The sequence below is a fragment of the Anolis carolinensis genome, chromosome 1, assembly GCF_035594765.1.
Source record: "Anolis carolinensis isolate JA03-04 chromosome 1, rAnoCar3.1.pri, whole genome shotgun sequence".
In the NCBI taxonomy this organism is placed as follows: Eukaryota; Metazoa; Chordata; class Lepidosauria; order Squamata; family Dactyloidae; genus Anolis; species Anolis carolinensis.
The window spans coordinates 326,342,376-326,355,430 of NC_085841.1; the positions used below are offsets into that span (position 1 = coordinate 326,342,376).

The 13,055-nt window shown below is 36.6% G+C and overlaps 1 protein-coding gene across 19 annotated transcripts in view; it reads right to left on the reverse strand.

The window, feature by feature from the left end:
- ralgapa1 (Ral GTPase activating protein catalytic subunit alpha 1) overlaps positions 1–13,055 on the reverse strand; it is a 192,050-nt gene that overhangs the window by 68,828 nt on the left and 110,167 nt on the right. For all 19 annotated transcript variants that reach the window (XR_010002099.1, XR_010002101.1, XR_010002102.1 and 16 more), the window contains 4 exons: positions 11,759–11,887; positions 10,484–10,609; positions 9,706–9,764; positions 9,008–9,116 (listed from right to left, as the gene is read on the reverse strand). Coding sequence is in view for 15 of the 19 variants with exons in the window: in XM_062968273.1 (XP_062824343.1) it covers positions 9,008–9,116; positions 9,706–9,764; positions 10,484–10,609; positions 11,759–11,887 (423 nt within the window). In the remaining 4 variants the exon portion in view is untranslated. The remainder of the gene's footprint in view (positions 1–9,007; positions 9,117–9,705; positions 9,765–10,483; positions 10,610–11,758; positions 11,888–13,055) is intronic.

Sequence of the window (13,055 nt, forward strand, 5' to 3'; positions counted from 1 at the left end):
TAGTCAACTGATTGCATGACACTGGATTAGGCCATCTTGCAAACCACTTTGCATTTTTCTTTCATAACACCATGGAATAACCAAGATACTACTTTAATCTGGAATAATGTTCAATATTTATGATTTAAAATATAATATTTAAAAAGTTATTTGGCAAATAGAGTGCGTGGTTGGTATATATGTGAAAACGTTACTACAATAAAACGTGAACATTATCTGAGTTAGATTTTTTTGTTTACCTAGACTATCATAACTAGCATTGTAATACTTGTCTTAATGACAAAGCGTCTTATGATTTGCCAAAGGATTATGGAGAACCACGAAAGTAGAATGCAGCAGCCAGAATACACATCGTCTGCTTAAGGGCTTGGGTGGCTTCCAACAAATTACAATGAACATCAAAGAAAAAAAATCAGACAAACAACGTGATCACAGGAACCAAAATCAAATGCAGATAGCTGGAGGTGTCCTTCAGAAACTGGATTTGTACAAACATATGCTACACAACACAGACAATAGGGGAAGAAGCTGGAGATGTCTATCTAGAAATGCTCTGTTGCTGAGTTTAAAGGTAAATAAGAAAAATATGGACAATGCAAGCAGCATTATGTAGCCAGATTGTCAGCAATTAGATTGCCACTGCTTTGGAGATCAGGGGAAAGCACAATTTATTTCATGTGAAGTTCAGGCTGCATGCCAAAGGCAATGTGTTCTTCAGAAGAAAATATTTACTATACTATACTATTTATGTATATACTCGAAATTGTACAGCTATTCATTTGCACTAACTTAGTTATCAAGTGATAAATTTATTTAGTAAAAACAATATGCATACTTTCCTTACATATATCTTATTTTATGAAAACCTGTCTCTGTTTTTCCTCCGGCAAGGGGATCAGATTTGAATCAATGATCATATATTTAAGTAGTATAGATACATTTTATCAAAGTCTCTGGGCCTCACTAATTTCTCTCAAATATTAATGCACATATTTTTAAACTGTTTCACCTTCTGAATTTGGTTCAATTGTTTTATGTTTAATATATTTTCAGTTTATTTAAATTACTCTTACTGTTTTAAAACCTTGTAGTATTTCATCCTTCCTTTTTTCCCTTTGTGTGTTATGTTTTAAATTAAAATTGTAAACATGAGGGAAGGGAATGTCAGAACATGGGAACATATGGGAACATATGGGAACATTTTTGGCTGAAGTAAGGGCATAGATGTATTTATAAATGAATACACTGTACACAACATTATGAAATATGGCTAAAATAATTTGATATTGTGGTTATGCCTATAAAAATCAAGCACTTGTGAGTCCTCAAGATTTCAGTGGGTGAATTAAGAACATGATTGTACTTCTCCCGTCAAACCAATGTGACAGATAAAGCCTTGGAACTCAAGACTTAGATGTTTAAGATAAGCCTTTGAGAATGTCTAATCCCAACGGTCCGCAATTAATGATACAGCATTGCACTTTCATCCCATGCCCTTGTTCCTTAGCTACAACTTGCACTATCCCACTCCCTTGTTCTTGCTTACAGTTGGCCATGTATTACGACAGTTGTCCCCATAGGTTAATGGGTGCTGTTCTGAGTTTTAAACTGTTGTTTTTATATGCTATTGATTTTATTTTGTATTGTATTGTGTATTTATTTTATGTGTTGTTTTAGGCACCTTGTGCCATATGTAAGCCACCCCAGGTCCCTTCAGGGAGATGGAGGCGGAGTATAAAAATAAAATAATAATAATAATAATAATAATAATAATTATTATTATTATTATCATCATCCTTTTTTGTAGCAGATTCTGCTTGTAAGGGAGTGAGACAGTGCGTGAAAGACCTTTTTTGCTGTGGGAAGCTCTGAACAGAAGCTGCTTTCTCTTAGGTATCCTATACCTTTTTCTGAAATTTAAAAAGCTGTACAGGAAGGAAGATATTGTCCATGTAGAATTTCACAGAATATTATTTCCTTTGAAATGGGTCATCATTTAAGAAAAACAACATTCGTAGGGCAGAACAAAAATTACCAGGGTATGATTTCCTGATATGCTAATAAAGCACATGTAAGCTAAGGAATCTGTTTTAACCTACTCTGGAATGTCTAATACTGTATGGGGTTTTTCATACTAACTTTGTGTCACATCGTATTTATTTGGTGTTATATTTCACTATCCATCTACCTGCTTCCCCTTGGACATGGCTATACTGAAACCAAGAATGCTATTTTTTTTGCTTATCTGATAGCCAGCTACAGAGGGGACATTTTTCATAAAATCATAAAATCATGGAGTTGTAAGAGACCTCATGGGCCATTCAGTCCAACTCCCTGCCGAGAAACAGGAAATTGCATTCAAAGCACTCCCGACAGATGGCCATCCAGCTTCTGCTTAAAAGTCTCCAAAGAAGGAGCCTCCACCACACTGCAGGGCAGAGAGTTCCAGTGCCGAACAGCTCTCACAGTGAGGAAGTTCTTCCTAATGTTCAAGTAGAATCTCCTTTGCTGTAGTTTGAAGCCTTTGTTCCGCATCCTAGTCTCCAGGACAGTAGAAAACACGCTTCATACCTAATTTTGCCTTTGTTTTTCCTACGGATCTTTATGGTGAAAGTTTTCTGAAAGTTTAGAGTAATGTCCTCAATCTTCTGAGAGAGGTGGGTAGGATTTTGCTGCTTAACCTGCTCTCCAGTGCAAGACATCCAGGGATAGTTTAACAATGGCTGTGCAATTTCAATTTGAAATAAAGGAGAAAATTCCTTGTCCCAACTAACAGGTTATTGTTTTTTTACACTCTCATAAATGACAACTATTTAAGGAATGCTGTAATATGTAATTAAATGTTCTCTCTGTAGGCTAAGTATATCCATTTTTGAGCTTTTTTTATCTACATTCTTCATATAAGACAGTCTCTAGTACTGTCAAAGTACTACAGAGAAAGTTGGACAAGTGCAGAATAAAGCAGAACTATTGCTTCTCATTATAAACATCCAGTGATTCTTTTTATGGATACTTCTGCATATGCATTGGTAGCCAAGTATCTTGCACCTATGCATTAAATTTTATTTTCTTCTATGAATGATATTTGTTTCTGTATACTGTATTTATTCTGTTTCAAGTCAATTTTCCATTTTATCAAATACTCTTAAATTGCAATCCTGTACACAATTACCAGAAAATAAGCCCCAATGGATTTAGTATGTCTGAGTGGACTATGTAAGACTGTTGTTATTCATTCATCCTCAACATTCCACTAAATTTGCTAATATTACACAGAACTACACCATTATTTGAAAGGTGATGCATAGAATATACACTAATGTTCACTTTTATGTTTCTGGGCCTTCTTATTTTTGCAAAAATATATTATGGGCTCAGTAGCAAAACGTTTTAAGAACTCACTTTCCAGACTATTTTGTCCATAGGTTCTTTTATTTTTGTTAGGTAAAATGCCACCATCTGTTCTATTATGTTTTCTTTTAATAGAAAGCAATTTATACTTCAGGTTGGTTTTCTGTAGTCAATTCATGGAGTGAATATACTTTCTCGTCTAAACTTTCAACAATGGTTCAGCTTCATTTGTTGCTTAAAAATGGTTCAAGCAATAGTGTCTTTCTGTATCATGGATAAGGTTTTGCAGTCACTCAAAAGCCAAGCTATTTTGGAGGGACACATAACACAGCTTTTAACTGCAGGAGTTGAGAGAAGTGATTAGGATCTTTGTGCTGAGGTTTTCATTATGGTAGAGAGACAAAAGTTGTGACTTCACACTGTCTAGAAGAAATAAACACTGCCTATACTTTGACAGAGCAGCTTGGTTGGAGTTCAGAAAGTATTGCTGCATCTGTGATATAGGCCTGCAATTTGCTTTTGTCAGCTATCATTCCATTTCAATAGTGTGTGTACTAGTCAATAAGACTGACAGGAAGTAGAGCATTTGATATCTATGTTCATTCATGTCTCTCTGCAAGAAAAATAGAGTCCAAGTGTCTCTGAATAATGTGTCCTCTCCAGCTTTCAAACAGGAGACTAAGATTTGCTTCTTTCAGACACATACTGTATTTTGTGAACTTTAAATCTCAGTTTAAAAATGAAGAAAAACGGCAGGCTTCAATTTTCCTTCTCACTCTGAAGCATTAAAAAGATACACATGAGTACTATATTTTATACACTAAGCATTAATGTTTAAATATGCTTTAATTATATTATTGATTTGTGAATGCTATCAAAGAGAAATAGTAGCAAGGACAGGTTGTTTACCTATAACTTATGTTCTTTGAGTGGCCATCTATGCATTCATATATATGGGTCTTGTACATCCACAAATACACTACCCAGAACTTGTAGCTAGCAAAGTTGCAGTGGTAGCAATGGCATGCTCTGTCCACCATTTTCCCAGTTCCAACTTGTGCAGCATAGTGGCAGCAGAAACATTTAGTACTATAAGCACCAATGAGAGGAGGAAAGGCAAGTGGTGTGATGCACAGATTATTATTTGAAAAGAATTAGTTACAAGTAAGCAACTTGTCCTTTTTTGTGGTCTCTGTGAATCACACATCTGGGTATTAATCAGCCAGCTCATTCATCTAAAGTGAAGGGTGCTAAAACTGAAGACAGAATGATCCTATCAAAGGCTGCATCACCCTGAACCCTCATGTCCTGGTGATATTACTAAATTAAACTAAAAGAGCATGCCCAGGCTGTGTGCTCCAGTACAGGCAGAAGAAGGGATGCCATTAAAAAGGTCCAGGATGTGGCAATGGCTCCCATGAAGTAGCTCATAACAGCATTTCTCAAAGTTAAGTGTGCAGGCTTTTATGTTTGGATGATGACATGAACAACTCTTTGTAGCGGTTGGAAGTACACATAAAGGAATTTCAAACTTTTAGGAGGATGAAATACATCCTGCTTAATGGCAACACAGATCTAACCTTCATGTTGTGAATTTCAGTCTGGGGAACTCCAGGTGTAGGACAAGGAAACGAGACAAGTAATTTTTGCTTGACTAGCAAAAAAAGGGAACACATCCTCTTCTGACAGCCTCTGTTGCAAAATCAAGGCAATTGGATGTTCTATGGGGTTGCTAAAAGATTAATCTGTGGAGCATTCTGTTCTGCAGTACAGGAGGTAAGATTATAAGATGGAACCTCCTCAGTTGTTCTGCTAGGATGCTTGGCATTCCTGCCACATGAATTGCTATGAGCTGAATCTTGTGCTGAAGGCACTAGTGATATATGTGGAGCGTATGGAAGTCAAACTAGGTAACTTGGTGGAACCTGCCTTGTTGACATACCCCACGAATGTGGTGTTGTCAGTCTATACGTCAACGACCTCCCTCTGAAGAGAGGAAAGCCTTGCATAGATTGAAAATGGAGAGGCACTCCAGAATATTGATATGGAAACTTGCTTTTAATCTTGTGGAGGATCACTGGTAGTCACTGTAGCAGTGACCTTCCCATTTTATCTAAGAAACATCAGAGGTGATTGTTATAATTGACTGAGGGAGAAAGAAGAGCAATAGAGTGTGAATCTGTATCTACAAGTGGAGATCAAGAAGGAGAAGTGCTGGCAGAGTAAGGTGGACTGATTTAAGTTTGAATGTCTACCTGCATGAGAAAGTATAATTGTGTGTGTCAAATCACATTCATGGAATGTCTTGTTGATGAGAAGATTCGCTTGCATTTGAATAGATGCCAGACAGGCACCTATGAAATGGATGTTCTGAATACACAGCAGGTTAGACTTGTTGAAATTGACAGATAGGATGGGGTGGGAAAGAAGATAGAGAGTGCTGCCAGTATTGCACAATGAAGTTTAACTTTTGGTTGTGGCAACAAAGAACAAATTGTTGATATATGGTAGACTAGAATGCCCTGTTGGCTGTGCTGCAATTATCGCCATGACCTTTGTGAAAACCCTGGAAACAGTTGATAGACCAAAGGGCAGTACCTTGTTTGAAAGAGAACCTTATTTATTACATAAATGAGGAATTTTTGATTTTCTAGGTGGATTGCAATATGAAAATATGCATCTTGGAGGCTGATAGTTGCAAACCACTCTCTTTCCAGAAGAAGAGGAAGGATGATGGTGTACATGAATATTCAAAACCAATACACTGTGGTAAAGGAATTTACCCTCTTTAGGATGAATATCAATTTATGGCTGAGTAAGCATGCATAGGATTGTACGTCTGACCACTTCAGCCTGAAAGAAATCTTAAAAGTAAAATAATAACACACAGCTCCAATTTCAACACTGTTATGCCAGATTCACAGAGCCCAATACTGAAGTTTCTCTTCAGAAGCTATTTAATGCAGATATGGGGCACATTTATCATCCAGATATTTTGGAAACAGCTTCAAAAAACTCAACCCAGCATGGTCAAAGGTAGCAGAACATAGGAGTCCAGAGAATGCCAAGTGTCCTTGTTATGGCTTTGCTGTTGTTATTTGCCATCAAGTGAACTTTGACTTATGCTGACCCTATGAATGATACACTCGAAGAATTCCACTACTCAACTGCTCTGCTGAGGTCTTGCAAAATTCAGGACTGTGACATCCATTATCAAATGTATCTACCTGAAAAGCATGTTTTTTGCTAACTTTCATGAATCCTTTCCAGTGAGTCAAAGTATCTCCAAAGTGTTGAAGGTTCAGTTTAATCATCCTGGTTTCTCATAAGAATTTAATCCTGTTTTGTTCTAAGATGCATTCATTTTTGGTAGTGGTCCAAAGTATCCCTAGGATTCTCCTCCAGCACTACATTTCAAATGTGTTGGCATTCTTTCCTGTCAGCTTTTTTTTTGATGTTGACAACCATACATAGAAATTGGCCATACTGTGGCCTGGATGATTCTGACTTTGATATTTAATAATGATATTTAGGTATACTTCATTATCTTATCTAGTTTCTAAATACAGAAGAAGCTAGGATTAAACCCTAAATTAAGATCTGCTTTTTTTAAAAACAACTTTAGGATTTGAGAAACTTTAGGCAGTAGGAACACTGTCTCCTCTTTCTTGCATCACAGCATAAATATTCTCTAATGTGAAATTAAGGATGTGCCTTGAATAGGTTTGAGCCAGGCAAGGTATTGCAACAATGGTAAGGCCTGTGATTCTGCCTATAAACTCAGGTAAGGTGCCAAAATGCTGAAATTATATGCAGCCTTGTCTAATAGCTTATTCTTTTATTGCTTGAAGCTTAAACCATACTAAAACAACACCTGGGACACCACAGAGATAGCCATAGCAAGTACTACAATGGAATCCATGATTCACACTACCATTTTATCATAATTGGCACCAAATGGAAAGAAGAGAACTCTTCACACACATTGTATAATGAAGTGTATCCTCAATTAATTCAATCATTCATTGGATTGGCAAAAAAAATTTAAGATTCAACTGTATGCAGATGTTTTAGTAGATACAATCAATTCCATCTTGGCAATAGCTGTTATCTCCCCATGACCTATATTGTTTGCTGAGCTCTATCATTTGTGTTATATTATGGGCCCAGGACGAACAACCAAAAGTTATGGTCACATACACTGCCAGACCCTGGAAGCATTCTCAACAATAAGATCTGGCTACAACCTGTGCTGCTCACATAGAACTCAGATAAGGATGACCATATATGCATTAGATAGAGAAAACAGTTTTGTTTATGCACTTTTGTCTTCACTTCATAACTCTGAAATTCTATGGCGTATTGATGCTTGAAATAAACTTTATCTATATTTCAGGTTGGACTGAAAGTTATTATTTGTTGTTTGTCTCCTTGCTCTGCTCCTAGAACTAATATTTCAGTCCTACCTAACAATTGAAACTGCAGCGTATTGTTTTTATTAAAGTATTCTTGTTTTCATAAATTAAATGTAACTAAGTAAGTAGGCAATTAAAACATGTTAATAAAACATTGCGGTTATTTTTGAAAATTGTAACTTTTACTTTTAAAAACTGGATTTAAATTAAGAAAAGAGTTACCAAACTACTTATCACATTTTCTACAGCAGGTATAGGGGAAGAATTTCTATATGAAAATCCAATGTAAATTCTGTTGTACATGGACAGCAGCAACACAGCACCAGCAGGTGGGAAAAACCAAGGATGGTTGAACAGGATATTGTCCAGGCCAGTCTTCCCAAGCATCTGCCTCCAAAGACACTGCATTTTCCTTCTCATAGGCAACCACTAAAGAAACAGGCTATTCCAAGATGCTGGTCTATTTCCCCTAAGGACAAGGATGTCCACTGTCCCTGTGCCTTCATGGCTACTGTGAGACTTGGGTAAACATACAAATGCCAATGTAAGGCAGTACAGGAAGTTACAAATATCCAACTTACTAATGACTCATAAGAATTGGGGGGGGGGGGTGAGAAAACAGGAGCTGAGAGAAATCTACTCCTAGGAAAGGAAATTTACTCCTGAAAGAATTATCATGGGGAAAAGGTGTCTTCACTGAAGCTTTATCACAAATCCTTGTTTCCACAATAAGCCAAAATTTTCAAAATCCAATTATCACAGGGACAGAAAGTGAGGTGAAATCTTTTGAACAGGAGCACCAACAGCAAAACAATCTCCACAGGGATGTAAACTCTTTCCTATGCTAGCCAAAGCTATATATATAGGCAGTCCCCGAGTACAAACATCCAACTTACAAACGACTCATAGTTACAAATATGGGTAAGACAACAGGAAGTGAGAGAAATCTACTTCTAGGAAGGGAAATTCACCCCTGAAAAAGTTATCATGGGGAAAGGGTGTCTCCACTGAAGCTTTACCACTAATCCTTGTTTCCACAACAAAACAAAATTTTCAAAATCCAATTATCACAGTGTCGGAAAATGAGGTGAAATCTTCTGAACAGAGAAAAATGTACCTGTTCCAACTTACATACAAATTCAACTTAAGAACAAACCTACCGATCCTATCTTGTCTGTAACTTGGGGACTGTGTACTGTAGTCCACCTACAGAATTCTAGCCCTAATGATTACATGCTTACTTTTAATGAGGCACAGATCACATTTAGGGCTTCCTTGATTTGGGGATGGTGAGATTCATGCATCAATTCTTCACAGATCCATATGCCAAGACTACAAAGAGCAACACATCTACAAAAAAAAGTTAGACAGCAATTTAGAGATTAATTAATTCATCTGCTATAAATTGATACCAAGTTTATAAAACTATTATTAAGAGTTCATGCAGGAAAATATAATGGAAGTTTTCCTCTAATGTGATTATTCAGGGTTGTATTTAGTGGTGTTCTTCTGACAAAGGAAATCCCTTTGAAACTTCCATACATAGAACAGAAAGGGATATGATTTTAACCCTGCCTTTTCCAGCCTGCAACTCCACCTTTCATGCTGCTCCAAAGACTCTCCAAACCAGAGAACTTTGGCAAAAAAAAAAATCTTCTATCCAGTGTCAGGAGAGTCAACTAGAAACCTTGGTCAGAAAAATATTACATACAGCACATAGTGCCACATAGTGTTAGAAACTTTCATTCGTATAAGATACACGATATATATACCACTACGTTTCTATTAATTGTTATCTTACTCTACTCCCTTTTGGAAAAAGTTTAGTGCTGTTACCTAACTCAAGGATATCTGCATTTTAAGTTATATTATTTTAAGCATTTAATTGAACACATAGATTAAATTCTTTGGCAAATGCTCTGCAATGATCTACACATACCTTGCAGGTCCAGATGGTTCCTCTCTTGCAGAACTTAATATTGTTTTGATGATCACTTCCTAAAGTAAGATTGATTAAATCAGTCACTGTTTATAAAGTTTATTGCTTCACTGAAAAAAATCACAGAAATGGATGGATGAAAGCTCTGTTTGCTTATACTAGGAAGACTGTTCGTACAAAACGTATGTTATAGGGCAGTGCTACTCAAACTGGTGACTTCCAGACTGGTGTCAATTCCTGGTGAGTTTCCCATTAAAAAGGAAATTGTAGCCAATGCACACAAACATAGTGCACAATGGAAAATAAAAATTGCTCATTCCCCCATCACTTAGCCTGCAAACAATAAATACTCAGTACTATGGTTTAAAATTATGTGAATAAGATTGCAGGCTTGGCCATAATACGCACTTATTTATTTATTTTATATACTTTCCCCAATATAATTGAAGGGCTTTTCTTTTCTTTTCTTTTAGAAAAGGACATTACAGTTTGAGAAGGGGATTTTTTTGCAGCCTGACAGTGATACAGAGCCAAAGCTACTGTAGCCTGACTTTCAAACTAGGCAGAAAGATGTATGGTTGAAATACCAAAGGATATCCTGTTTGCTAGAATTATGTTAGCAGGCTATGGGTTGTGGGAATCAGACATTTTTACTTTTGTCAGTGAGATTTCTGGGCAGACATTAATATGACTTGCCTTATGAGTCAGTAATTCAGATGAAGCAGAAATCTCTAACCAGAAAAGCAATAGAAATGGCACAGAGGATTGCAAAACTCACCTTAGCTTCTGTAAACTGAGACACAACAATGTCTGGAGTGTTTGGGTATAGGGCTGGTAGTTCACAGTACAAATTCGGAAAACAGACCAAAGAACCTAAGAGAACTTGTGCTTCTACTCTTGGTGCCTGAGTTAAAGATAAAATATACACAGACAATAAATAAACTTTAGTTTTTATCACCAAAGGAAATATGTTTAAATACTAGTAACTAGTACTAGTAATCCTTGTTCTCACCCTATAATGTGTACCTCTCTTTTGTTGCCAAACTCTCAAATTCCACAGAGCCATGGGGTTGGAAGAGATCACAAGGGCCTTTCAATCCAGCCCTGTCGTGCAGGAAAGACTGCAATTACCCCAGGATAGCAAGAGGGCTAACAGCCAGCTGAGATAGTATTAGGCTGGCTGAAGGTGTGCTAAATCTAAACCTTGGTCTTTCTAAAATAGGTATGGTTCTGGCTGGATGAGGACCCAGAAATCTTTATTGTGGAGGAGATCCCGTTGTCTTTATGTGTTGGAAACAACTGAGACTAATCCTAATTTCAGCCTAACTTTGTGTCAGCACAGGGGGTTTCTTTGGCCTGAACAAGGTTTGAATGTGGTGTAACTTGGCTCCTCCTCCACTCCACCCCGTTGTTGGCCCTTCAGCCATCTGGTCCCTCATTGGAGGCGTCCTCTGAGCTGGCAGATCTTTGGGATCAACGGGAACAAGGCAGTTGTGCCACAATAAGGAGAGTTCAGCCAGCACAAATACCTAAAAAAGTAACTCACTCCAGCCAGCCAAGCTATGATTGTACTGCTAGTTATCTTTTCAATAATATTGTCTTTGAATATCTGACAAATACATAAAAATATAAACTTTCAAGACAATGTGTCAAGAAAACAAACTCTGAGAATGTAAGCTATTTGTACCTATCACCCACAGCTTTAAAATAATACTTTCCCCTCATATAAAAATCTCTAAAAACAAGGTGCTCTTAGAATCACAGGTGCTACACACACACACACACACACACACACACACACACACACACTAACAAAGCTTTTTTAGTGTGCATCTTAGAATCGTTGGTGTCTCGGAATCGAAGAAATATGGTAATATTGTATATTTATTTCATATACTATGTGCTGGATTCCATAAGGACATACAGTTCTTTATGAAGAGGAATCTTAATGAATAAATCCTGCAATCATATTTAATACACTGGAGAGATTTTAAAAAAACAGATTATTTGTACGTTGCTATTAATGATATTAAGCTGGGAAAAATCAACTTACATTGAGAAAAGATGATGCTGCCACTCTGCCAGCTGCTACAATGAAGTCCATGATGAGCATAGTAGCACCAGGCAAACCAAGTGAAAAAAACTGAGGCGAACAGTGCTTGATTATTGTATTTACAATATCCTTGAAGAATAAGAAGCATATAATGAATAAACAGATTGCTTACACTTGCTCCTTTATTTAAACCTGTCCCAATTGCATGCAGAGAAAATGTTTATAAACTTATTCATACATGGTATTTGATTCTTCTAATGTTGTCCAGATTAAACAACTCTATTTCTCTACTCAGCAGGAGAGCATGTAGAGAGAAGGGTTCCTTTAGCTTTATATGAATAACAAAATTCTGGGAGGAAGTACCTGATAACTTGCCTGAAATACTAATCCAAAAATCACCTTTTGTGGTGCCACCAGAGCTGCTAATACACAGAGAAGATGGTGACTCTTTTTTTAAATAAAAATTTAATATTTGTATTGCATTCAACTACAAGATCACATAGAACTAAAAAGTGGAAGTCTCCAAGCAATTTGTCTTTTAAACAGGGCTTGCAATACTGTGTTGCTAACCAAGATGGCACACCTATTGTGTGCCTGTAAAAACAATGACCAAAAGGACATTTGTCTGGATTTGGCATTCTTTATTACATATCCATGACATGCATTATCCACTTGTGGTCCTCCTGAAACCTATGCAAAGTTTTGGTTTAGTCCTTCCTGATCACTTCCTGTATTTCAAACATGATCATATAGTAAGAATCTTATTACATCACTCAAATATCCCATATATTGTAAAAGCTTGTTGCTTAATGTTATTGTACCAAAGTGGTAATAAAAAACAAAAGAAAAAAGATAACTGCCATCAAGTTGACTTCAACTTATGATGACCTCATGAACGAGAGACCTTCAAGTCAGCCATCTTGGTGGCTGCCCCCTGGTTTTGGAATTTTCTCCCTGGGAGACAATGCTGGCTCCCTCTCTGTTCTCCTTTTGCTGACAAATAAAATGCTTTTTATTTATTTTTATTTATATATCCATTTGCACAAATTGTGCAAATACCGAGGCAAACAAGTAAAGGTTGTTCAATGGAAATATGTAAAATTCATGTAATATATACCTTATCCATATAGCCTGAAGGTAATTTTTATATAGATATATTAATATTGTGTGCATGAAACAAAGCTTGTGTACATTAAATTATGGGAAATCAAAGGTTTCACAATCTCAAGCACTTATGTTAACAATTTTGGATTTTGAATTACAGTATTTCGTATTTCACAATTCCAAATAATGTGTT